The 27,698-nt window shown below is 39.0% G+C and overlaps 1 protein-coding gene across 2 annotated transcripts in view; it reads right to left on the bottom strand.

The window, feature by feature from the left end:
- TMPRSS15 (transmembrane serine protease 15) overlaps nucleotides 1-27,698 on the bottom strand; it is a 53,090-nt gene that overhangs the window by 6,577 nt on the left and 18,815 nt on the right. The window contains exons 9-22 of one of the 2 annotated variants that reach the window (XM_081199622.1): nucleotides 25,767-25,876; nucleotides 24,718-24,855; nucleotides 23,118-23,267; nucleotides 22,367-22,472; nucleotides 21,972-22,122; nucleotides 20,790-20,931; nucleotides 14,045-14,134; nucleotides 12,842-12,967; nucleotides 11,854-11,994; nucleotides 10,951-11,061; nucleotides 8,465-8,597; nucleotides 4,836-4,931; nucleotides 3,139-3,188; nucleotides 2,494-2,668 (exon numbers count right to left, since the gene is read on the bottom strand). In XM_081199622.1, coding sequence (XP_081055748.1) covers nucleotides 2,494-2,668; nucleotides 3,139-3,188; nucleotides 4,836-4,931; nucleotides 8,465-8,597; nucleotides 10,951-11,061; nucleotides 11,854-11,994; nucleotides 12,842-12,967; nucleotides 14,045-14,134; nucleotides 20,790-20,931; nucleotides 21,972-22,122; nucleotides 22,367-22,472; nucleotides 23,118-23,267; nucleotides 24,718-24,855; nucleotides 25,767-25,876 — 1,719 coding nt within the window. The remainder of the gene's footprint in view (nucleotides 1-2,493; nucleotides 2,669-3,138; nucleotides 3,189-4,835; nucleotides 4,932-8,464; nucleotides 8,598-10,950; nucleotides 11,062-11,853; nucleotides 11,995-12,841; nucleotides 12,968-14,044; nucleotides 14,135-20,789; nucleotides 20,932-21,971; nucleotides 22,123-22,366; nucleotides 22,473-23,117; nucleotides 23,268-24,717; nucleotides 24,856-25,766; nucleotides 25,877-27,698) is intronic. The other variant, XM_081199623.1, reaches the window with a different exon arrangement.

Below are 27,698 nucleotides of genomic sequence, written 5' to 3'. Positions count from 1 at the left end.
ACACTGATAAAAAATGAACTGAAATGAAAAATAATCAGCAAAATGTTAAATATATGTTAATAATTTATATATATTTACATATGCACACACACAAATATATAAATACTAGAAGGAAATGCCTGGCACTGCTCAAGTATTTTTGGAAACCAAGAAATATTGTGATTTTTAAATGAATAGTGTTGAGTTTCTGCTTGTCATGCCAAAAACTGGGTGAAGTCAATCCAAAGAACCTAATTTTGACTCCACACACACTTTTCCTTTACACCAAGATGACAATGCAGTTGCTTCTAATACTACCATAGCAGTCTGATCTCCTCCAAAACCATTAACACCTCATTAACACATCAGCTCATAGTGATTTTGGCCCCAGAGTGTAACTGTCAGTAAAACAGAGCTATTGCTTTGTGTCAGCTCTATTAAAGGCAGCATTTTGTTAAAGAAAATAAAAGGCAACAAAAACCTTGATAGAGGCAGCTAAAATATCTAAAAGATTGACAGACCCACATGATGCTGTGGAAGTATGCTGTGTAAGTTTGCCTAGTTTTTGTTTTTTTTAAAAAAATCATTCAATATGCCAGCATATCCTTAATTGCTAAGGCATTGAATTGCCCAGAAGATCTTCATAACATTAATAAATCTAGATGGAAAAAATGAAGAATTATAACTGATTATGGCTATTTTCAATTAACCTTTGGGAAATCTGCCAGAAGAATTTACACACTTCTTTTGTCTATATAGCAGAACAATCTTCATTGTCTCTATGTGCAACAGTGCTTTTGTAGTTCTTAAATGAGCATTACACCAAGATGCCTGATAAAACCTGATTGAAAGAGGGGGGCTGAATGTATATGATTCATTTTCACTAGAAAGACATTTTGGCACCTGAGGCGAACTACAAAATGGCACCTTCCCACAAGGGATGAAGAGGTGAATGAATTTCTGCATTAGGAAAAAGGGAAGAATAAAGATCTACATTGGGAACAAGGTGGGGAATCCAATCAACCTTACCCCAAGGCTGTTGTGGTGTGGGGAAAGGGCCCACTGAATCACACCAGGCAGGTGAAGATTCCTGATCCCCACCATTTCTTCCCTAGGGAAGGGAGGAAATCAGTAGTGTCTCCTATACACCAAGAGGCCACTGGTAGCAAGGTGGAGAATCCAGCCTCCAAGGAGTGTGCTTTAGCTATTGTTGATGGAGCAGCATGAGTGGGCCAGCTCTGACTAGAGCTAAGATTAATCCCAGGAAACACAGCATGCAACAAGGATAATGAGCCCTTTGCAGCACTAGGATTAAATGTTGATATAATGAAATGATACAACATGAAATTGGATATGATCCCTAACCCTGATCATTCATGTTGCTGAGTTTGAAGATTTGTCAGTTTCAAGGTCTAGGGTACCCCCACCCCACCCCCAATGATCTAAGATGAGAGTGACATGGGCTAAAACAGGTAATGGGGTCATACATTGCGTCATGGCCATTTTCCCCAAGCCACATCTACCTGCTCTGTAGCTGATGCCATATGACATCAAGTGTGGGGCAAGTAAAGCAAAGGCTGCAAAGAAATCTTGGGGAGCCTTAAAGTGCATTCTTGATATTACCCAGCAAGAAGGGCTGTTTTTGGTGCCAAAAACCTAGCCCAGCTGGATTTATGCAGGAGCTCCCAATTTGAGCTTCTGCAGTTGATTTCTGCATAAAGTGGTGCTGAGTTTTGACAGGAATATTTGCAGCCCCAGCTTGAATTCAAGCCATGGCTGCAAAGATCCATCCTTTGCAAGCCCAGTTTAGTTCAGCTGGTAGAGCAGGAGACTCTTAATCTCAGGGTCCTGGGTTTGAGCCCCACATCGGGCAAAAGATTCATGCATTGCAGGGGGTAGGACTAGATGTCCCTTGTGATTCCTTTCAGCTCTATAATTCTATGTTTCTATGAAATTAAAGCTGGGGTTGCAAAGAATGAAGAATCAGGCATGTACCTGACAAAAGTGGCCCCTGAAAGATGGGTCAGATTCATGTATCCACTCAACCCTCATTTTATGTTAGCTTATGGCTCTCCCTGAAATGGCAAATCAAGCACCATAGCTCAGTTGTAGAGCACTGACCTCTATGTGCAAAAGGTCCCATGCTCACGCCCTGCTATGTCCCCATAGGGTTGGGAAAGACCCCTGTTTGAAACCTAGAGAACCACAGCCAGTCAGCATTGACAATGTGTTTATCTATTTAAAGTATTTTTATACCGCCTTTTATTTGAAATCACAAAGCAACATAAAACAACATGCTAAAATTACAATAAAACAACAACATAAACAGAATCTAAATTAAGAAACAGCGTCACACAGAAGCCAAGGAATACTAAGCAAGATGCACCAATGGACTGACTTGGTATAAAACAACTTCCTAAATTCCCAATTCCTGCTTAAGCTATCAGAAGTAAAAATATTATGACAACAAAGAACCAGGTACCTATTACAAATTAAGGATAGAATCAAGCTTACCCATAAACACAGTGTGCAGCAGAGACCAGCCATTCATTGCTGACAAGAGATGCTCCACAAACTGGCCTGGAATTGAAACGTAACGAGACCATCCAAGGCCAAGCACCTTCTGGAGCATCAGAACCACCTATAATTTTCATTCCATGTTCCTGAGTAATCAGCCTTTCCCCACATGCTACCAGTAAAAGAAAAGGTTAAAGTTAAATCCATGTCATTTGTGGGGCTCAAAATCTAGAATGAAGTATAATGTCTTTCCAAAGTGTTGGAATTTCATTTGAGATTGCCTTCTTTATGATCAGTTCATGATCTCTAGGATTACCCAGAGCTACATTATTTGAGTTTACTATACATACAGAGGTCAGAGACAGATACTTGGAGCAACTGCCCATAGTAAAAATGCTTTCTCTTACAGCCTTCACGTAGCATGAAGATGGATATTTTCTGGAAACACTTAAAGATTATTTTATTTGTGCTGCCTTTTGGTGTCCTAACTTAAGCTAGGATTTACAATACATTTTGCTCCTGTGAAATCTATTTTATACATGTTAAATATAAAAAAACCATATTGTTACATATAATATGGTAAGAGAAAATGTACATGGTGCAGGCACTATGTATTAAACTTTTGAATGTTCATACACTCACGTTTATTGTTGCATTGCAGGTGAATCACTAAATTATTGAGACAACTTGCCCTAGAATGAGAACACAGTAATTGTATTTAAGCTGTTTAGCGAAAACAGATTTTCATTACCTGTTGGAACACCATAAGGTTTGTGACATGGTGCTTCTCACCAGATACATTTAATATTTTTTGTTTGAAATATGCAAGTATCTTTAAGGATTATGTAAACTCTCCACTGCTGGATAATCTACAAAAAAAGCCACCCCAAACCCTGTACTTCCTTAATCATTAGTATTAGGGAGTATGTATGCACATTTTAAAATAGTCTATAGACTCTCAGTACTCTAGAAAGAAAACAGTATTGCTTTCTTATATGTTTACACAGTCATTTGCCACTAGAGATCAGTGTGACCAAAGATTTAAAAATGTTGTAATACTTACATAGATATAACTCTGCTCTGTCAGGACTATCTTAGCTTTGCTCAGAAGACTGAGAAATATTTGGTCAAGAAAAAAAGAAGATAGATTCCAGAACAGTAAAAGACCACAGATCAAACCGACTCTAGTATTTCTGTGATCCAGGGGCTTGAAGAATATTTCATTAGCCTGCAATTCATCTGAGCCCCAGAGGCTGTGACTGTGCCATTAGTTAACACATCACAAACCAGTAAATATCAACAAGCATCATGGATAAAAATTTGCAGACAAATAGAAGACAACTGCACAAGAATACACACAGTGAGAGACTAGGGCAGGGGTAGGCAACCTAAGGCCCAGGGGCCGGATGCGGCCCAATCACCTTCTCAAGCCGACCCGCGGATGGTCCGGGAATCAGCATGTTTTTACATGAGTAGAATGTGTGCTTTTATTTAAAATGCATCTCTGGGTTATTTGTGGGGCATAGGAATTTGTTCATTTCCCCCAAAAAAATATAGTCCGGCCCACCGCATGGTCCGAGGTATGGTGGACCGGCCCATGGCTGAAAAAGGTTGCTGACCCCTGGACTAGGGGCTTCTGCCCCTGCTTGCATTGCTTGCCAAGGCTGCCTCCTCCATCCAACCCCTCACTCTATTGCCAACCCCCTGCTTACCCATAGTAATCCCCTAGAACTTCCCACCTGATGTAACTAGTACTATTGGCCCTGGGAACTCCCCTCTCACCCTATCCCCAACCATATGCCTTCAACCCAGGCCATACCCCTCACTGGCCTTGCTTCACACACTGCTTGTGAGGAGAGTGGTAGAAAAGGAAGATGAAAGGCAAAGTCAACAGGGTCAAATCTCCAGAGGACTTGGAGGTTGTTCAAAATCGCAATAAGCTCAGGTAGAATGTATACTGCAATTCAAGAGGTACCATTAGAGCCAAGAAGATACCAGCATAGTTAACAAGCAGAGCAAAGGTAGCTGTTACAGGCAAGAAGGCTTCCTTCAGGAAATGGAAGTCTTGACCACATGGGAAGAAAAAGGAAGACTAACTTTGACAGAAGAGATGCAAGCAAAAATAAAAATAAAAATGGATGCAAACCCAGCCCCCACTATACCATTGGGACTGACCTGCAGATTCTGCCCTCTCCTAATGCCACTAGCATGATCCCTTTTTATAAAAGATGAAAGGATCAGATGACAAGCTGAATTTAAAGAAAAAATATATATTGTAAATAACAATGTGCCCTAAGCACAACTTCAATTGTTCATCATAATAAGTTTAGAATACTTACTTGGGTGTTAGTATTAAACTGTTGTTGACTGCTTTTGTAACTTCCACAAAAAGTCCTGCCCGATCAAATAAGACAGGATACGATCTATTCACACTTCTACAAAGGAAAACAATGCTTGGAATATATTCTTTAAAATAATAATAATAAGCCTTCTAGAAACAATTATGCCAAATGTCTTATTAATATAGCAGTGGCTTTAAGAAATGGTCTGATGGATTTCTTTCTTCCTCTTCCTCAAGGAATCTTCCCTTTATAGATACATGTCACACAACATCTGTGATGTATGGAGAAATGTGGCCAGTAAATTGAGCAGTAAGAATAAGACAGCCAACAATTCCTGTGATCACAATGGTACTTTGGCCAGCCAAGGGCAAAAAGTGCTGTACCTATCACAGTGTTGTACTGTTTCTGGAATGAGACTACACATGAACTTGCCAGACACAACCCATTTGAGTAAAGGGAATCAATCCACTTACCTTCTTCCTTTCCCTTCCCAAAATGAGAGATTAGTGGCATAAATACTCACAGTGCCAAATTGTACAGTTTTCATCATCAACCAGTGATGATGGTAAAATTCATTACGTATTCTGAAAATGGTTAGTTAGGAAGGATGCTCTACATGGACCAATGCACTCCCTGGTTTCACTCCAACCATATCAAATGACGTATTATTATTATTATTTTACTGTACTTGATTGTAGTAAACAGCTACATAATCTGTGGATGTAAGCATTGCACATGAAATCCTGAGCTTCTATACCTAAAGCAGGCTTTGGGGACTAGAACAAGAAAGTATAGTGCAAATTTTCTCCATGAAAGCTAGAATATTTTTTCCTGAACTCCATTCCATTTTATAAATCCTAGCATGTTTTAATTTAGGTGAGCAGGAGAGAAGGTTAATGTCTAACCCTTAGGACTTTCATTTTACTTACCATTGACTAAAATAACATTTAATTTTAGAAGATCTGTATGACGGTTCAAACATGATTTGCTCTTGTGTATTGTAGGACTCTTCATGCCCATTGCGATAAAATATTGAGGAAATGAAAATATAGGCCAAATATCAGCAGAGCTCTAGAATGCAAGGCTAAACATGCAGAAGTCATTGGGCGATTGGCAGAATATCCTGGAAGCTGAAAACTAGGCTAGCTAACACTAGTGTGGAAATACAGCTGGAGAACAATCCCACACTTGGCAGGAAGATGGACTAAGTGACCTAGCAGGTCTTTTCTATCTGCAGTTTCTTTGATTTTATGATTGACTTTGCTCTTGCCACTTTACCAAAGTGCTTGGAAGCAGCAGGATATGTGCAGAGGTTTGAGGGTCTGACGGAATACAATACATCCATTATAAAAAGAATACAACATAGTCATCTTCCCCCAAAATTTCCAGCAACGGGGATGCTGTTGGCAGTTAGCTGAAGCGCACACACTGTGCTAAAGACAGCCCTAAACCACTCTTTCTGTTAAGCTGGTCAGTTTTACACACTGTTCCTCAAGTCATTATCAAGAAGGATGATGCTGAGCACATGCCCAGCCCCTCTGATTTACTTCTCCTTGTCACCATGGGAAGACCAGACATTTCCAATTTGATCAGCGGTTAGTCTTTTTCCTCAGGAAAAGGCTAAGTAAAAAGTGAATTTCCTCATAAATCTCAACTGAAAAAAATGAACTCCTTTAAAAGATCTGCCTGCTCCACAAGCTGTTTTAGCTGCTCAGTTCAGTGCTATCTCCAGTTCAGTGCAAGAGAGAAAAAAGCTAAAGTGCATTGCTTGCAAGTCTCATTAGCTACTGGACAATGCTCAGGAGGACATCACTGGCATCAAATGGCAACTCCCTTTGCTCATGCCCATGCAGTTTTTCAAATATTAGGGTGGTATTCAGCTATATTTTATTCAGAGTAGAACCATTGAAATGAATGAGAATGGCTTAGGGAGCAAGCCAGATCCAAGATCTGCCACAATGTGACTTAGGATCCATCTTAACTCTACTCAATCACATTGCCTGACACCCTGGCAGAAGTGAGGCCAGCAAAAAGGATGGAGTAATTCAAACCACACAATCAATAGAGAGGACACAAGTCAATAGAGAGGGCCCAAACCTCAGAAATCTGGTCCTAGCTCGCCCTAATGTCCCACACCACTCTGAAAGAGCACTTGGGTAGGGGTGCAGCAGGGGCCATGTGAACACTCCAGGGAACATACTTCACAAACACTGGGCACTCTGAACACATTTCCAACGAAGTGCAAATGGGGAAGAAACAATATTGGCATGCTAACATCTCTTTCCCAAGCTTTTTCTCCCCCACAGGAATACACCAGCAGTAGCAGCTGTAATTTGGAGATCCAGTAACAGCAGCAACTGCCCACAAGGAGCAGCAGCCACAGAAAGCAAAGTCAGTTCAGGTAGGGGGATCTTCAACAGAAGACCAGGCAACACCCCCATTCCCAGTGAGGTGGGTTGCCTGCTAGTGTATCTCACCAAACAACTCATGGTTGCCATTGCTCCTCTTAGGGAAAGCCTCTCTGGCCACAGCAGCCCCACTGGTATCCTAAGAAGAGGTCCCTCCTCTCCCAGCAGGTCACAGCTGATGCCAAGATAATGCTGTGTGCCTGGCAGGTGCTCCTGCCAAGCAATGGTGTTGCAAGTGTCTTGCTGCTACTGCTGCTGTGAAAATCATTGTCCTTAGCAGCCTACCCTACTTGGCTTAATGGCAAGGACTGGAATGATACCTACAAGAACATTTGAGGCTGCCCACCCAGGTGGCCATGGTGCAAAGCCTGTCTCAGAATGAGGTGATCCTCAGTCCAATTCTGTAAATGAAAACCATCTGTGGGGTGGATTTCCTAACAGGTGCATGTCCCTGCAGAGGAGAAGGTGTATAGAGGGGGAGCTGGGCCTCTGAGTGCCTGGCAGCTACAGGATGGACGGGCAGCCTCCTTCATGCTGATAGCATCCTTAAGATTAAAGATGATGATGGTGATGATATTATCAATTGTATGTTATAGCATTCTGTACTTTTCTTTAAAATAGTGCTACTAATAGATGCTGGTAACACTCCCTCTAAGAAGATGTCTTCTAAAACTAAAGAAAGAAGGCAGAGTGCATTGGCCAATGCAGGTTTTCTGAACGATTCAGCATTTGTTATGAAAGTTTCATTTATTTGTAATAGACTTTGCGGAACTAAATCAGCTATACTCCACAACACATTCGAGAGGGTACCAGTCTTAGGGCCCTTCCTGCATCCCTGCTCTTTCTCAAAGCAGTGTCATAAGCTGCCCACTGCCCTTTCCAAGAAGTGCCTTAGTGGAAGAACAAAAATATAAATATATAACCTCATAGTATTGATCCACTAAAAATGATGCTCTATATTAAGGATGGGAAACCTATGGCCCTCCAGATATAACTGGACTTCAGCTATTGTCATCCCTGATGATTCCGCTAGAGCTGATGGGAACTGGAGCCGAACAACATTTGGAGAGCCATAGGTTCCCTATTCTTCATCTACCTTTTTCTTAATCACACATGTATGTATACTGTCCTTTGCAAAGTTGGCCAGTCTTCTACCAGATATAGCTATTATGAAGCATATACAGTCTGAAACAAAATGTATTAAACAGCCTTACTTACCCAAGTCCCAACCAGTGACAGACACTGCTTGACAATTGTTCATCCCACTCATTTGCACAAGCTGTGTACCATTCATTCTCAACCTTGAACTGGACCAATTCATTGAAGCTGAGAGAACCATTGACCAAGCGCACTGTTGACAAAGTAAATAGACTCAGAAGTAAACTTCTAACAGTGCACTATAGATTGTAGGATATTTCCACTCATGAAGAGGGGCTCAACTTAAGGCATCCTAGCCAAGAATGGGAAAAGGGAACTAAGACTTGTGCTAAGACTTCTCCCTAATTTAGGTGTTTAGAAAGCTACTCTGAAGCCAGCCATAGTGTTTGTGTGTACGTTTGGGTCCTGAAGCAAACACCATTGCCATCATGAAGCCATTACCTGTAACACAAACAGGGTGGCTGACACTGTACCATGGTTAACTCCTGAATGGCCAGTAAAAAGCTTTCATCTATCAGTTTCTTGCAACTGTATGTTGCTTAGCATCCCTTAGGTGCATCTGTGGATTGTATGATAAGTATACTGTTAGAGGAAACATATGGACAGAAGATTTTACGAATGCCTTGACCAATAAAAGAGGAACAAGAAAGGTCACTGCAGTAGCAAAGTACATGCAAATAAAGTATTTCATATTGCACTTTAGGGATAGGCGTTCAATTAACCATAACCACAGCCACAATTTTATGGGAGTAAAATTGAGCAAATAAATACTTGTATTATTCAGATTTTAAACCTTCTATAGAAATTACTGCCAACATTTGCAGGTTCATATTTGTTAAAAAAATAATGAAGTATCGTTTTTTTAAAAAAATAAGCTTCTGCTACAAAAAGTAGACTACTGATAAAAATGTCGTCTTCTTTAAATATAGCAAGATAAGATGTATTAGGAGCTGTATTTTGCCTTTGGACACATATACCACTAATGATATAGCCCAAGATACCTGCCAACAGATGTCTAAGAGTTTCACTACTAACAGTTATGATTTATCTAACATAAGCCAAGGAAATACGTGTCTCCAAATCTAAACATCCACCCACAGAAACGATTGTGTCAGACAGCTCTTTGTCTGTGAGAGCAATTTCGTTTTTTTAAAAAACCAGACCCTAGCATCATTTTAACATCAGTTCTGCATATAAATTGGTGCACAGAGACCATTATTTCTGTTTTATGAGAAACAGAGCTATGTATGGAACATTTAATTTTGGAAATAACTACCTCCACAGATGGTACTGTGACAACAGCTGTCATAGTTGTCAAAGTAACCCGCATATGTGTTGCAAAAGAGTTGAAATGGTGCTCCCCTGCAGCTGTTTTATGCTCCTGTCAAACACTTTTATCAGGCTTACACTTGATCCTAAACTCGTTTGCTTGAAAGTGAGCTTGAGAATTTAGTCCTAAGCATGCTTTTTAAACAAACATTGAAGTGAATAAATAGGACGTTGCAGAGGCAGTAAATCCACAGCTCCTACGTGTATAGGAAGGCCCTGTCTCAGAATGAATCCATTCTGGTTCAAGATATGAGGCTGCAAGTCTCAGCCCTCAATAGTTTCTTCTTTCAGTTCAGTGGAAACCGAGCTGCACAAGGAGTCTAAGGGATATCATGTACTGAAGTCCCTTTTCCACTAAAATGAACAGAGCTCACAAAACATCATGTGTATTCTCTGGCCCAGGGCATACTAATTCAGAGAGGGTATGTGCATAGATACTGAGCATACAGAGCTCAGAGTACATTTGGCTCTTCACTCTGTGGCCTCAGTCTGCTTTAAATATTGTGTATGTATGGATACAGCAGCATGTAACATGGTTTACATTTTGGTCGAGAATCTTGGCCTGTGTGAAAGTTTCAGTAGGGTCAGTGGAATGAAGCCTATTAAATATAAATCAGTGGGTAGGATGTTCCCATGGAGATAAAGCAGCTTGTACTGCCACACACACACACACACACACACACACACACACACACACACACACACAAAAAGCCCTTCACCTACCAAAAAAGTAGATGTGCAAGCAGGGCATATCTACTATGAAACAGTACATCTTTCCAAATGTACTCTTGCCTACTTGTGCCATCCAGTTTGGTTGTTGTTATAATTCCTTTGCTTGATCCTATAATCCACTCTACAGGTATAAGAGCTCAGGAGTTATAGCACTTCTCCAGTGAAAGCAAAAATTCCATGAAGAAGTGTTAGGATGACTTAGTTTTCTAACTAGTGATCTCTGTTCTTAGTTCTTCACATTTTTTGAGAGAGATTAGCACAGGAAAGGCATGGTGATGTCACCGTCAAACAAGATAAAGTTGTTCATTACACTTAGGTAAGAAAGGTTTGTGAACAAGCTGGGATAGCAAAGCAAAGTTTTTAACATCTACTTTCCTCCCTGAATTCCTCACAATTTCTTATTGAGGATTTTTTTTACTTATTCAAGAATGTCACATGTATTAGAAGTGGGTAGCTTGTTTTTTGTTTTTGAAATAAAGATTTACCACAGTCTGATTCATCAGAATTATCTTTACAGTGCTGTGATTGATCACAAAGGTAAACCAGCAGGATGCATTCTCCACTTCCACACTGATAATAATTGGGACCACAGGGATCTGTAAAATAAAAATATGTATCATTGGCCATAAAAATGTAGCATTTTAATTATTGTACTGAACTCGAATTCTACATAATGTTAATAAACACAATCTGAATCCATTTTATCTTTAGAAACTTGAGGCAATTTTCTGGTCTCTCATGTGTAAGGGTATTCTTGCAACTCCTGCAAGAAGGACTTACAATTCAAAATGGGTCTTAGTTAACCTCTTCTTGTGAAGAGATACTAGGTTACCCTGCTAACCAACATTAGCCCAACAGCCACTTCTTCGTTCCTCCATCTGTCATCAGAGGAAGGTGATTTGCAGTGGGGAAAGAGCAGGGAGATGCTTAACCCTTTTCTTCATACCATTTCCTCTCTGAAAGCCCATGCTTTCTTAGACCCATGTTTTTAAGGGAAACACAGCCTGGCATCCCACAGGAAACAGAAGTGTATGGGGTTGACACGGAATCTCAGGGGAAAGTGAGAAGAGGGCAATTTTTCCCACTGGTTCTCTGCAGCAAATCATCCCTGCTGAGCTTCTTTGGAGTACAGAATTAGCCATTTGGCTAATGCTAGGCAGAATAACTGAAAGTTAGTGTGTAAGATGTAGATTAGCCCAACAGAGGTCCTGATAAATGTGAATTACATTTGAAGGCTTTAGCCTTATACACTGTAATAGAGGAAGCTCCATTAAACCCAATGAAACTAACTTCTAAGTAGACATGCATAGGATTTCACAGAAACAAATCTTTGTTCACAGATTCATGTGCCCTTTTTAAATGTTTGATTAAAAATGTGTGAATCTCACCTGGCATGCCTAAACGGTATCCTGTAGTGAAATTGGCTGCAAATCCTTTATTAGTTACAGAATCGTCAGTAATAAAGAATACAGTCATCTGATGAGTCGTAGAGAATATATCTGGCACTGAGGACTTTCCTGTATATACAGCTACCCATAGAGAAAACAGAAAGATGTATATTTTAGATATAGGTCAAATGCTTTCTGCTTAGAAATTGTGTGAAGTGTTGTTATACATAAAAATAAGAAGAAAAAACCCAACCCCATAACTTTATGAGTCAAAAAAATGCCATTGTCCTTCATCTATATCTAGGGGACACAGTTTTTCAAGACTAGTCTAGAAAAATTATCCTGAATTCTTTCAATATGTTTCATCCACATATATTGGTGAATTCTGCCCAAACTGGAATTTGTGAGGAAATGTACCTAAAACAGGACCAACATCTGTAATCTATTAGCAGTTCTGGTTCAAGCAAGTTGTGGGTTCACTACTAGAATCTGCCACATATGCATGGAAGTCTCTCTACCACATTGTGGTACAACATGCTACAATGGTGCTACAACAATGCCTGACACACTGAAAGCCTTACTACACAGAAACCTATGGAGCATCATGGGATAAATGGCATTTCAGAGTCCAGAATGACCTCTCTGTAATTCTTTTAAACTATACCAGCCAATTTGGAAGTTTCAGTGAAATCCGTGTGAAAAGCCCACCAAATTGTTTCCAGAGTAGAACCTGCCCACTTCTAGTTTCACCTGGATTGTTGCAGCTAGTGTTATTGATGTTATATTTTTAAGTCTAGCAAGGATAAACCATCAAAATATTATCTCATGCTCAGCTCAGTGAAATTGTCACAATGTACTATAAGCAACTTTCATTGTGTATTTTTTTAAAAAAACTAACTAAGGTTGCCTGTGTTTTCCAGAAAGGATGAAATACTGCTCAACCACATACAGTATTCTAATTTTGCATAAATTTGTGGGTTATACTTGCCTAAAAATAAAGAACCAGTTCCTGTGCCATCTCTGATTTCTACAACGTCATTAATATTTTCCAGATCAAGGTACTGGAAATGAAGTTGGATATTTTTTCCTTTCTCTGCATTTAAATACCATACACCTGGGAAATAAAAGACAGAGAAAAACAGTCCCTTTGTTTTATAGATATACTAGAGCTTTGATTTATCAACATCTCCACATAGAGAGATATGAGTAGCAGCTTAAGCAAAGAGACAGACATAACAACATTCTCTTCCAGTCTGAGAATGAATATAAAACCAATTCCTGCCTCATGTGAAGTCACTCTGGCATGTCACTTCTTCCATTTATGCTCTACCTTTCAGTATGAACATCTTTGAACATCAATACATCCTACAATCATTTACTTGGAATTATCTGACTGTGTTCTATGTAATACAGAGAGACACAATCAAAACTGCATTTTGATTTTTTTGGAAATTGCACCTTTTACTGCAGGCTGTGGGCAAAGGGAACCATAAATAAAGAACCATGTTATTTCACACTAGGGACAGTGAAGAAATTTGATTCAGTTTGCATTCAGAGGCAATCATGCCTAATTCATACTTTTTGATACAATGAGAACCAAAACACAGGAATCCTTGAAATTCATACTTTTCTTAATTGTGCAATACAGTTCTCCAGTCAAGCAGTGTCTACAAAAATGCATATATCCTGTGTAAGTATACATAAAAATGAATATTTTGGTGAAAATAACAAACAAAATGCACTTTATTAGGGAAACTGCTTGCAAAAATATGTACATCAGTCAAAACTGCATACAAAAATGTGTTTATTAGAAAAATAAATGCTCATAATTATTATTAGTTTTAAAATAGCAAATTACTGCAGAAATGTGGGGAGGAATTTAACACTGAAAGAATGAGAAACTGAGAGAACTGAAAATAACAGTCCAGTCCACCCCTATTCCACACCAAATAAAAGAGGGAATGCAACCATTTTTGTGCAGCGTTTAAGCACAGTGTACCTGCCTAGGCTCCTAGTAGGTTCACAAGATTTTCCTCATGTATAAGCACTGTTCATGACCACATACCACATTCCATCCAGTCTAATAACAGCTTATGATGTAAATTGCTTAACAGAATTTTGTTGATTAAGTGGTATATAAATGTTGTCAAACAAACAAACATTCATTAAGTTCTGAAGTTACAGTACTTACAAGAGGCTAGGTTGGGGTAATTATTTGGATAATTCATGGAACTAAATGTAGTGTTTGGTTCCCACAGATCAAATGGTCCACCGCAGTCAGCTGAAAGGGGAAAAATGCTAAAGAAATGACAATCCGTTTATTTATTGACTAGTGTATATCAATACAGTTGTTTACTTGGCTGAAAATTTAGAAGCTGTGCTCCAACCTTGCTCCCTCTTCCATGTAATGCTGTTTGGACATATCCTTATCTCATCCTTAGAAAGAGTATATGCACCATACATTGCTGCGCACTTGCTCCAAATGTGTGCATTCACATAGGCACAGGATACATGCTTGCATTCATTCATTCAAATGACAAAAGCCCCATGCTTTCGCGAGCCTTTGGTTTCTAAAACTATAACTGGATTAAGATATTCCAAAGTGGTGGAATTTCAAGAGCAGTGTTGCTAACAGAGACACAGCCTCACTGGCTTTTGGAACTCTTGGCTTGGCGTCCATTCTTGCACTTCTTAAACACTGAATACAAAGAGATTTTTGGAGAGTGGCGTTGCTGACCTGGCTGCTTTCTGAATCCCAGGACATATCTTGCTGGGATAAGCTTAGCCTTATGACTTGTAAACTCCCACTTTGGTTTTCTGTGCTCCTCCTCATCTACTGATCTTTGACTGGCAAAGTCTTGACTGAGGAGAACTGCCTCCCTTTTGAACTTTCCCTGATGCACAGGAACCTTGCTGTTGTTAGCTTTCCACTGCACCACTTCAATGCCCCTCCTTTCCCTTGAACTCTAAAGCATCACAGCCTTCTGGATATTGCAGTCATCTCAGTTCTTATCCTCCCTCTACCTTTCTTTTCTCTGAGAAAGCCTTCAATGTATAATTTTCCAAGTACCTTACAAGGGCATCCCAGTATCTAGACTAATTCCTTAATTGACACACACTGACCTGTGCATTTTTGTAAATGTCTCCAAACCCAGCTCTACCAGATGGATAGTGACCTCTCTTCCAGCTGAATAATGCCAGGCATGCAGTAGAAAAAGGACTGCACCAGACCTAACCTCCCTCTTGTGTTTGAGAAGGGCTTATTCCTGAACACAGGAAAGCATTTTTGGATTTATGTACCCCAAGTAAACAGGGCAAAATATTATTTTGGGCTCAATAAGTCGTTTTGCCTAAGACATTCTAATAAAAAATAAACAAACATTTCTCAAGGGGCTAAGAAACACAACATTGTTTTTATAATAAAATCAGCAATGTCACAATCCTGTCTACTGATTTAAAATCAAAATTGGGGATTGCTAACCCCTGCCCTGGAAAATGGATTAGGTCTCCACACTAATTTTTCTGTCCTTGCTAGACACCACAGAGTTTGGGGGCAGCGGCAGCAAAAGGGAAATTAAAAGAGACACAGAGCTGGTTGGACAGAGAGGTTTAAATCTCTTCACTCAGCCGAGGGCCCTGGAGATGTTTAATTACACAGAAAGAACTTGGGAAGTTCAAAAAGTAGTCTGTTTATCTTAAGATGGTTTTTATGGTCCTGCAGAAAAAATATGGAGAAGGAAAGAAATGTCATGGGCATTAATGAGCCTGGCAAAATTACTAAGCCTCTCTAATATCTATAATACATACTAAGTAGAAGATGTATTCTTAAATAATGAAGACCCAAGTTTTAGAATAAAGTATAATTTTACGCTGAACACCTCACCAGGCAATGTATCTTTTATTCTTTGTCTAACAAGATATATTAACCGCTGTCTAGGTACAGATGGCTTGAAAGAAGCACTTACAGGATCAGCTATTATAATTATAATGATACCATTAAATCTAATGATAATTTGACTACTCTGTGTGGAACAGATCTTCCTCTATAATATTGCTTCATGCATCCTCTTATACTATGCTATTAGATATACTAATCATACAGCGGCAGAATACGCATTCAATGGAGAAAGGTTGAGAGCTACATATTTAAAGAAAGAAGCCTCACTCTGGACTGTCTGCCCTAATAACCTTCAAATGTCAAGTCACAAGGTGGTGGGGCAAAGCTCAGCTTTTAGTACTTCAGGGGTTGCTGCTGAAGACCAGCATGCTTAGCTGTACAACAGGCAGCTTGTGTATCTGTTTCAAAATAATTTATTTTCTCTAAGAGAAGTTGAGAAGTGTACCAGTGAATGAATGTGTTTAAATATTCCATAATTGCAAGGGGTCCAAATAAGAAAACTTTTTGGCATGGAAAAAGAGAGAAATAAACTTGGTTGACTATTTCATGTTACTGATTAGTGGACTTTAACATCAAAGAACATCCAGTCACCTGGGTTCTTAGGAAAACTGTCACCACATAGAGAGAGCAACACAATGGATATGTATGGGTAGGAGGGGGACAATCTGTGAGTGGCAAAGCTGCCACTACTCCCTATGTCCTGCTGGTTAGCTGCAGCCAGGGTGGGAGGAGTGTTAAGTTGTGGGTGAACATAGCAGACGACACAATTGTATCCCCCCCTCTGGGTCTCTCTACTCCTAAATTGATTGCAATAGGAGGGGATTAATTATGTCTGCTCTGAGTTGGTATAATTAGGGGACCCATTTGGGACTATGGTGGGGGAATGAAGGGGCTTAGGATCCAGCAGATTCACTGTATCCCTACCTGGAGTGCCCTGTTTCCACCCCCCAATGGGACATGACCACAAGGTGGAGTTTTCTATTGCTGCACCAGGGGACCTCTGGTGATGGACCTCTGGGCACTGGAGAGATAGATCAGCAGCATCTTGCTGTACCTCAGCCACCTTCCCTTGGAGCAAAGGATTGTTCTCACAGTTTATTAACTGAATTACTCCTCCTCCCCCATTTTCTAGGACAGAGTAATATATGTGTCAGTACATTCTTTTTTTGTTCTCATATGCCAAATGCACAAGATCACACCCTTGTATGTGGCACCAAACAGAAAAACTGCAGCTCCCGAGTGACATATTAATAACCATTTGCACAGCAGACTCATCATTCACCTACCTGTGTCATACTCTTGACATGTAGATCTATCTATGGCTGTCAAATGTTTGTGAAGGGCAGTAAGCTAAAGTTCTAAAGATATTGTAGTTACCACTGTTACCAGCTACTGTTGCTACTGCTGTTTAATCACTGCTGAGGATAACACAGTAATAAGGGATATTCTAGGTATGTGCATTTGATTCTAATATATGGCATCCCAAATAGAACACACCCTTATTTTTTAAAAAAATAAAAATAAAATTATACAAATCCCACAATTTTTTCTATGCATTTGTGGCACATTGAGGCTGAAAGATGGCAGCACTATGGAATCAATCTTTGTTTTACATTGAGTTTAAACACTATTTGCATGTATCACATATTTCAATTTGGCGGAACAACTGGATATATAAGCCACATAGGAAACCCTCAAGAAACCTGACATCACGCATAATTTAAGCAGCTCTTGGTTAATGTCCTCCATGGCTAGGGCTATAGAGACCAAGGTTATTTGAACTGTTTACACATGGATTGGTCTCCCCATATTGAGACATATGGCGTTAAGTGAAGTGTACTCATACAAACAGCCCCAAACGTGTCTCAATAGAATGCTCTCTCACATCTACTGAAAGTTTAAAGAAATTTCATGGTCCTGTGAAGACTGCGCCTTGATTGGCTGTCATTTTTTTTGTTCTATGAACTGCTGGGTGCTACAATAAAGAATAGACTTGTTTTCATTTTTCAGTGTTGGCCAATCTATATGGTTTTCTAGTTGACTGAATTGTCACGTCCAGAGATAGCAAAAGATGTGCAATAGAATGAAGCTACACAGCAAGTGACATAAATTTAATGAAGATATTGATAGAACTAGAGTCAGGGGAAAACCTGAAGTGAAGTCCATTCTCAACAGATATAAATCACTGGCATTTTGTTTTGGAGCAGGTTTTTAAGGCAGGATAACAAGATGAGGAAAATAGTGTCTCTCAGTGTGTGATCTGATGATTTAAACAGAATCATAGAAGCAAAGTCAAAACTTGAGCTTGGCCAAAATTTGATTGTGTATGATTCCTGTACACAAGATTTCCTATTCATGAATAGGAAACATAGTTCTATGGGCAAAAATAATGTAGAAAAATACTTCTGCTTTTATCTTGAAATGTACTTTCAAGATTGTTCATAGTACCTTCCAAGCCATAAGACTGGAAGATACATCACTTTTCTATGTTTATTTTGAAATTGTGAGGTGATCCAAAACTAAATAAAGGAGTAAGAAAATGTCAGGTATCATTGTATGTGCATAGTAAATTACTTCGGGACAAAAATAAATTCCCAACCGGATGCATGCTGAATGGATCTTCAGTGTCTGTGGCCACCCAGAAAAGCCATATTGGATCTATAGATGGAAGCTCACTGGAAATGTCATCTGACTTCAGTGTTAAGAATTATTACGAAAACAGAATCTCAAGAATGACAAGGCCACACAGTCAAATTTGGAACACTGTGTAAATGGAACAGCTTCCTTTCGAGGAAAAGGCTAAGGCACTTAAACGTTTAGTCTGGGGAAAAACCTGAAGATGGAACATGTTAGAGGTTTATAGAACTATGTAAAATGAAAATGAATAAGAGAAAGATGACAGATGCTGCCTAGTGGGGCTGGTTGGACAAAGGATGGGGCATTTAAGAGCAGGGGTAGGAAGAGCCAGAGGTCACAGTAGGTAGAGCAACCCCACCTTCTCTCTCTCACACACAAATCTACACAATGGGAAGAGTTTAAGCAATGGGAAAAGAAGAAAGAGCAAGGCAAAAGTCTGGGAAGGGTGTGGTGAAGAGTGCAAGCACGACCTGCCTTTATGTTCAGTAGGTGGACCAGAGTGAAGACCAGCACATGAAGTCTTCATTCTGGTCCATCTAGTAAACCATACCCATCTTTCTCAGAAAGAAACTGCAGCAGCAGCAATGCAAATGGTTGAAAGCATTTTGAAGGAATTCTGATTGGTTCAGTGACACACTCAAGAGTAACATTGTGGGAAACATTTTGAAGCAGACTAGCTGTGGAAATTAGTTTGCAGTGGACTCTTTTCTGCAAAGAGCAGCAAATAATTATGGGTGGTGTCCAACTATATAGTTTTGTTACTGCAAGGACATTTTGTGTGCAATGGAACTTCCATCCCTATCATGTCCCCATGTAGAACAGAATCTGAAAAAAGAGCGATAGATATTAGTGATATACTAAAAGATGGCAAGGGTGTCCCCTTCCAATGATTTTAAACACCATGCCCTGTTTTAAAATTTCACTAATATCCATTCTTTTAAAAAAACCATATATTTCACATCTGGAAATGGGAATATTACAACAATGTGTAAAAGATGGCTGATCCAATTCCTTTAAAATCACTGATGCTTTGCTATTGTCTCCATTGAGTGCTGAATTACAGCTAATGTTTATTGGAGTAGGCTGAGGTAGGCTCAGGTCCTTTTTGTCTGTTGTTTTTGGCAGAACAGATTTAATAATATCAGTAGCATTATAAAAATGTGACAAGTTGAAAGATTGAATTTGATGGTATTCAAGATTTCTGATAGGTCTAGAGGGAAAGCAATTTTCAGCATGCTTTAGCAGAAGAAGGAATATAATAAAACTAGACGTATTAGCCATCTTTCCCTGGCCGGAGTTAGTATAGAATATGCTATTATTTCATTATGTGAAGCAATCTGATCCTGCCTCAGAACCTCATTAACAGTTTCATAAGCATGTATGGCTGACCCTTTATCCTTTCCACCCTTGTTATTATTTGTCAGTTCACTGAATGTTCATGAGATATAGGTTACTGTTTCTCTCTGAAATGGACAGAAATTACTCATGTGCATCATCAACTCTGTCTTTCAGCATCTAACACAGCAACAGCAGCAAAATTGGAAAATATGTGAATTTAATTAAGACATCCTTATTTCCCCCCTGCCCACGAAAGTCATATCATATCAATGCTTTTGCTGAGATTTCCAGTGAACATCATGTTGTCACATAATGCAATTAATGGGATTTTACATTAGTGATGATCTGCAAAGTGATGCCATGGATGAATTTGCATCAGTGTGTGACGTTAGTAGGAAGTCTGGATTTTAATAGGATACAGTTAATTTGGGGATGCATTAGAAATATTACACTTTCGTCTTAAGGCCTACAGATAACTTCCAGTTCAGTACATTGGCACCACATAGTGAAATATCCCTCCTTGCTCAAAAACTGGCTTCTGTGTGGCGTAAATCAAATAGCCCTACTATTTTCCCCATCATCTGCCATGCCAGAGGGTTGAGGGCTAGCATGGCACTAGCTAGTTGTTTGGAATCAAGGGCTCAAATGTGCTAAATTAGCACAGCCAGTCCCCAAAGAAAGTCCTGGGCAGGCATGCCATTCAAAATTTAAAATAGTAGAACAGCAGAGCATTATAACCCCTTGCACCGCATAATTGTACAGTGCAGAGGAGAGCTATAGTGCAGCAATGCTGATAAGAGTCCAGCCCTGGCAGTGCTAAATCCTTAATTCCCACCTTGACTGGCTGCAGCAAGCAGAACAGCCAGTAGGAAAGAAAGAGATAACATAGGAATGGCAGGTGAAGGGGTGTTATTCCTTCTTCAGATATTATGCCTCTAGCTTTGCTTTGTTTTTCTGTCATCAGCTGTTCCACTTACTACTGATAGCCCCCTCCAAGAATACAACATAGTAACCCAACCTATAATGAAATGCTTCTGTGATCACAGAAAACAATAATACTTACTGGGCAGCTGAGGGGTCGTATGGACTGTGGGGACCAACGTAGGCTCTGGATAAACAGTTTCATTGCAGCCTCCATTTGTCAGACCAATATCATCAAGGGCAATGCCATCCCATCCTGGTCTTTTAAAGGCATCAAAAGCAACCTTTTAAAAAAAAAATCACATAAAATGTTATGCATGCAGTTTCATTTTAGACTTTACTTATTTATTTTACTTATTCTACTTATTTACATATAATTTATGTATCGCTATTCATAAAAATATATAAGAGCTATCATATATAAAACCATACGACACAGACACATTTTTAAAATCAGACACACATGGGAGTAAAAACCATGGGATTCAGTGATGGGGCTTGCTTCCTAGACATGTATGGGATTCCACTGTTATAGAAGAAATCTTTCTACATTTCTAATTTTAATAAGTAGAAATGTGAGCAGTCATCTATGTGAACCTTTTAATGGCTTTACAAGGAATTCTACCTCCCCTAAAAGGAATCACTACACATTCAGATTCTCAAAACATCTCTAGCCATTTTTGCTAGCGACAGTGTTAGTGGATGGAAAGATGACATATGAATACAGTAGAACTTATGGACCGAATCCATTTTTCAGTACAGGAAAGCTGAAGGAACAATTCTTCAATAGAAAGGTTCTGTTGATTTATTGGACATGTTAGGCCAATAATTTTTAAACTAGATCTAAGCACGTTCTCTTTAGAAGCCAAGTTTGACAATGTAAGCATAACCAAGTCCTAGAATTGCTGTTTTGGAATCGAAAGGTCCCTGGTGTGAGTCCCAAAAGAAATTGGGGAGGGGGAGAGAGACTTCATATTGCATTCCTATATGAAGTACTTCAAGTAGAGCAGGTAAATTTCAGTTGTAGATATATTTCATCACTCTAGCCAAGAGTTCTTAACTGGTGACAAAGCTGGCTAGCCCAAGACAGAGAGAAGTTTCAGTGTTCCAACATAATCATAATAATTTCCTCTGTCAAAAGCATGCAGTCTGCTCATATTAACTAGTCTTGTGTGCTCTAACCATTTTTTGGCAGACTGTAATGATAAAAGTATTCTTTTTGCAGATACGAAGATTGGGATAGAAGATTGGGAATGGTCAAAAAAGCCCGCTGAACTCAGTGACCTGACTACATTCTTTACGGATGATAAATAGCTTGACATACTTTAAAATTAGATGTTTCATTTAGTGTTATTTGACCATAGTTCCAGTTATTTCCATAATTTCCTTCTTTCTGGAAAACTGTCCTTTCAGTGTTCTGGTCATACGTGATGGTAATGCTCAAACGATACACATTAATACCATACATGTGATACCTGAATTGGAAAATGAGACGTAATTATTTATTCTGGCATATTAAATTGAAATCCACCTGGTATCCACTAGCAAAGCAGACTTCAGCTTGTGCAGTGAGCTTTTCCTCCCCTCTGCAGCCCCTCTGCAGCCCCTCAAAATCTGTTCCAGAGGGTTGGGGGATTCTCTGGAACAGATTTTGAGGATGTGTGGAGGGAGGAGAGAGAACTGACTTTGCTATTAGTACATATGGTATGTTCACAATACCAGAAACTTAGGCAGAACACATCTGAAGAGGGGACTAAGGATAAGCTTAAAAGTCGAACTCTCACAAGTCTGCCTCCAGACATCATTGGTGTTGAAATGTAATAGCCTGCAAGACAGATAATAATACATATTAGTTAATTATTAACTCCCTGTTCCACCAACTACCTAAGGAAGTACACTTGCTAATTTGCTGCCCTGAACAATGGAATATACATTGAATAAATAATAAAAAAATAATTTATGCGATTATTAGTTGCTGTAGTTTTATAAAAAGAGACACACATAGTCCACTGGCTCTCATACAGATGTCTCAGCATGATGGATCACTGGGCTGAGGGGAAAGGTCCAAGGAGCCCATGTTTTGTAGCCCCAGGTCTGACAAGCTAAAACTCTCAGTTCTTAGAGCAGACATTGTTTCCTTTGCTAAATACAAACAAACATTCTTTATTTTGCAGATATAACAAAAAAAAGGGGGGGGAACATTGCTAACTCACATGAACAGTAAATATAATCCATCAGTTCTGACCTAAACATTGATATTAATATATGCATTCCATTGGTCCAAATAGGTATCCAAATGAGATTGATGATTATAAGATATATTGTCAAGTGTACAAAGAGTAGTGAGATCTTCAAGAGAGGAAATTATCCCTCCTGCCTTGAAAGACATTTCTATTTTATTTTGCAAAAATACATTGGTAAAAAAGAAAATTCAAATCAATTCATGTTTTGCTCATATCTTAATTCTTACCTGATAAATTGCCAAATGTATGATCAAAGTTAGGGCCAGATGTAATAGGGAATGTGGGACCACTAATTCTTGCCCATTCATCGTCGTCATCTAAATCTTGAATCCAGTAACAAAAGCCATCTTCAAAAGTGCAGCTAAGTTTCTGACTGTCTTGAAGCGAAATGTGAATAAATTAATGAAACGAAATTTAATAAATTAACTCAATGGACTGTGAACAATGACATTCCACCATGTACTGATTTATTATACCCTAATCCTTTTCATATCACAAGCAAAGCGACTGTGTTGAAAGTGCTTCCTATCCAACCTGAAAATACATCACCCAAATGTTAGCTTCTATGAGCCTTGGCATGGTTTTCTGTAGATAATCCACACACACTTATTTTTTGTACTAGTTTCATGGTAGGTTTAATGGCCTCTCCCCATTGTCAAAGCACTAAACATGAGTACTATTTCCCTCAACCGGCATTAGGGGATTGGTGTTCGACTGGATGACCCTTGGAGTCCATTCTCACTCTGCAATTCTAGGATTCTCAATATACAGTAAGCCTGTAGTGCAGATGCAAATCTCCCTCCCATCTCCATTCTAATATTCAACCATGGACTTATCCACACTTTCATTTCCTCTGCTTGTTCTAGGCATGCTCCACGCTTTAAAGCTCTATGTCTGAGCACCCCACCCTTTTTTGCTCCAGAGCCTTTTACCACAAAACTCCCACTCTTAAAGCTCAGTTGGAACAAATGGCAATCCGTGAAAAAGCCAAATTGATATTTGCTCTGATGGAGCGCTCAAAAAGCAGGTTTTTGTGGGGAAAGCTCAGGGGCAAAAATACCCTCATGCTCAGACACAGAGCTGGGTTGGAAAAGAGTGGGGGGAAAGGTAAGTGTGGCTAAGCCCTAGGCCCCTCTGCAAAGGAAGACAGAAATGCCTAGGCAACTGGACAACTCTCCCTCTCTTCAAGATCAGTGCAGCAACTTGTATCTTTTATGACTGTAAGGTTTGTTAATATCCACAGAAGAAATGAATATAAAAGATACAGGTCTTTGTTTTCAGGGCCAGAGGGTATTTGCTTCAAAATAACACATGATATTACAACTCAGCAGTGGTTCTTATGCATGAATGCCTATATTTAGTTTGAACCATGTGTGTTCCAACAGGGTATCTATTTATATGAAGAAAGAAGACTCAACTGAAAGCACTTAATGTCTTCTTAATGAATATAGAAGTTGTGTTTTTGCTTTTGTTTTGTACAACATGCTGGGCATAGTTGTTACCAGCTCTGACTTTTAAAGCCCTAAACAGGTTGTAACCCAGTTATCTTAGGGATCACTTGCAACCATACAACACATTGTTACATTAGCACTTCAAAATGGATTTAATAAAAGAATACAGTGTCTGTAGCATAAGGCTATAGGCACAATGTAAGACTAACATTTATGGGAGCTGATTTAATACATCCACTGCAAGTCACCTGTGAAATCAGGTGCATTTGTCTCCATATCAGAGCAATGTCACAGTTTTGCTAGCTGTGGCTAGATCTCCTCCCACCACATATACTAACAATGTGATATTTAAACAGAAGTTAGAAAGACTACTTACCTGTCAGTTCACTTGTGTTAAATGCAGTGTAGGTTGAATTAAAGCCATTATAATTTTCAGCGTAGTCTGTAACAAATTCTACAGTGGCTTTATTAGAAAATATGTAAATTGTACCAGGATCAGAACCTGAGAGGAAACCTACAAAGAAAGAGATGGCAAAGATATCTAAAGGGCATAATGCCACATACACGCAAATAATCCAAATCAGTTATCTTCAGTTTACAGAAAAGTGAGCCCAAACACGTATGCTTTTTCTACTATTATCCATTTGTATACCTAAAAATGAATGGCATTTAAGCATCAAGCTGTGAGCAAGATTACAATTTGCCATTGGAATTGTTTCTGCCCTCATAAGAGTTCGAAGTGTTATCCTAGAATATATCAGATTATCCTCTAGAATCTCATGATGAAAATAGACAGCAATTTATAATTAGAATTAGAAACACCATTGACTCGTAACTTCTTGGAAAACAAACAAATCATTTATATGACATTGACACATGAAGAGTTCAGCATTATTGTGGCCACTGGTTCCCCATGGCTTTGGGCAAATAGAAGTGGTTGACTTCTGCATAATCAGAACCTCAACTAACCGAGGCTTTGCATGTGGTTAGAAGTGCAATCTGGAATGCTTTTAAGCAGAGATCCTGCAATAAGTGTTGTGCTTTCATCCGCAGGAAAAGTATAAGTTGGACATTGCATTTATTATAATAGCAATTCTTACTTCTCTTAGAACTTTTGGAAAATGCAAATGGGACACATAACAAAGCTGTGATCAACTAAAAGCCTATTGAACTGACTAGCACATTTGCAATTGCCACAATGAAATTGTTGAAAGGAATGTACACAAGGTGCTATTTCCTCCATTCAGGTGAATGGAGAAGCCTGTTCATGAAAAAAAATCCCTGCTTATCTTGAAACACAAAACTCTGGATGAAGAGCATCATTCTCACCACATGGGATTATAAAACATTGCATTGTAAAAAGAAAAGGATGCCTGGTTGCTGTAAGTATCACAGATTTAAAACAGTATTAAAAAGGTGTCTTACCTCTTAAAATCTTCCCTGGGCCTACACCTTCATAAATACTTAGAGTGTCTGCATACTGTTGTGTATCAAAAGCACTGAAATTCAGCTTAATAGACAGTTCTTGATTTACACTAAAAGGGGCAAAATATTCTGTTAATAGCTGCGTGGTTGCTGAATGCAGTAGACAGAATACACAGAAATGTGAGGACATATATTGAATCAAATCCCCTCCACCCAGCCAGCAGCAATTTTGCTTTGCTTTGCAAGCTAAGTGCTGGAAATATGCTGCTCATGTAAAGAGCATTGGAGCTCCATCCAGATGTTCAAATAGTTGCTTGCACATTTTATTTACTTGCTTTATTGCTTTCCACCCCACCTTTCCTCCCAAAGGAGCCTATAAAGGTGCTCCTTGAATTGTATCCAAGAGAAGCAATTCAGGGATAGTTATATTTTGAAAATTACACACTTCATTTATTTATATTTAGGAAAGTATTTATATACTGCCCAATCATAAAATACCAGAGTGTTGTACAGCAATATGAGCACATTAAAAAAACCATTTAAAACAGTGCAAAATGATGATTGAAATGACTGGCTAGTGGCTACTCAAGAAAATGTTAAACAACCACATAGGCCTGGTGGGATAAAACAATATTCAACTTGTTTGAAAGTCAGTGTCTGCTGAATCTCTGTTGGAAGAGTGTTTCAAAACATGGGGCTGGAGACTGAATGCTCAACTTCTCATTGAGGCCAGCTGGGCCTCTGTAGCATGGCAGACAAGTGGTTGACATCCCATTCTAAACAGACTCATTTTGAAGCAAGTCCTAACGAATTCTGTGAGCCACCTAATTTAGGATTGCAGTCTGAATCTGAATCCTGTTTAACTAAACATTCTCTGCCCCCCCCCCAAGTTTGTGCAAATCTAAGTATAAGTTGCTGATTTGTATAACAAATAAATATAAGCATTAATTGTGCACTATCTGCTCTGAAAGTTCATGACAATTTTAAAATTATTTGTTGGAGAGTATTGTTTAGATTATATTTTGTCAACTTGGAATTTAAGGCAATGAATTTAAGATATCTGGTAATACTATGGCCACCTCACACATTACCACGTTAGAAAGTGTGCTACATATGCTGACAATGTATCCTGTAAAATGGGAGAAGATTGCAAATTTATTGCATCCTGGGTGGAGCTGATTTATACAAAGTATATATACAATGTACGCAGAGTTTTTAAAACAGGATACATTTTATCATTATACCTAGGAACTTGCACTACATCCATTAATTATGTAACATGAAATGGAACTATACACACAAACCCCTTTATTTTAGAGACATGCATGTTCAGAAAATGATACAAATCTGCTCCAGGATGTCCTGTATCCCAATCTTCTGGAGCAGATTTTGGGGGTGTATGAGGGCCGTAGGGGAAAATTCAGTTATGCAAGTGGAACTCTGTAGCATGAACAGAACAACAGTGCTGGAAACAATGCATAGTAATTTTTTTAAATAAACAGTAGCATAATCTCAGAAACAGTCCTCATTTCCATTGTCATGTCCTCCTCCTTTTAATTCCTTTTAGAAACTAGAAAATCTGGAATATTCAGGATGTGAATACAAACTTCAAACTGGCAAACTGTTTTGAATTTACTAAATTACCTTTTTTCCCCTGGTTGCAGTTCCCAAAAGGAATTGAAGTATTTGACCACAACCATTTCAACATGCTTGTCAGAATCAATTTGGAAAGTGTAGTAGAGCACATTTTTAATGCAATCTGTAATCCTTTCTATTTATTCTTTTGTTAGCACTTGTGTAGGTAGAAGAAGCATAGAAAATTATATCTGACAATAAAAAAGCTCAAGGAAAATGCTGGGAAAAGTAACTCAGCAAGGCATATTTGGCTAATTTAATATGATAGGGTAATTTGACAACAAGCAAGTTATTTTT

The sequence above is a fragment of the Podarcis bocagei genome, assembly GCF_964188305.1.
Source record: "Podarcis bocagei genome assembly, chromosome: 6".
Lineage (NCBI taxonomy): Eukaryota > Metazoa > Chordata > Lepidosauria > Squamata > Lacertidae > Podarcis > Podarcis bocagei.
This window is presented reverse-complemented; position numbering and strand designations above follow the sequence as displayed.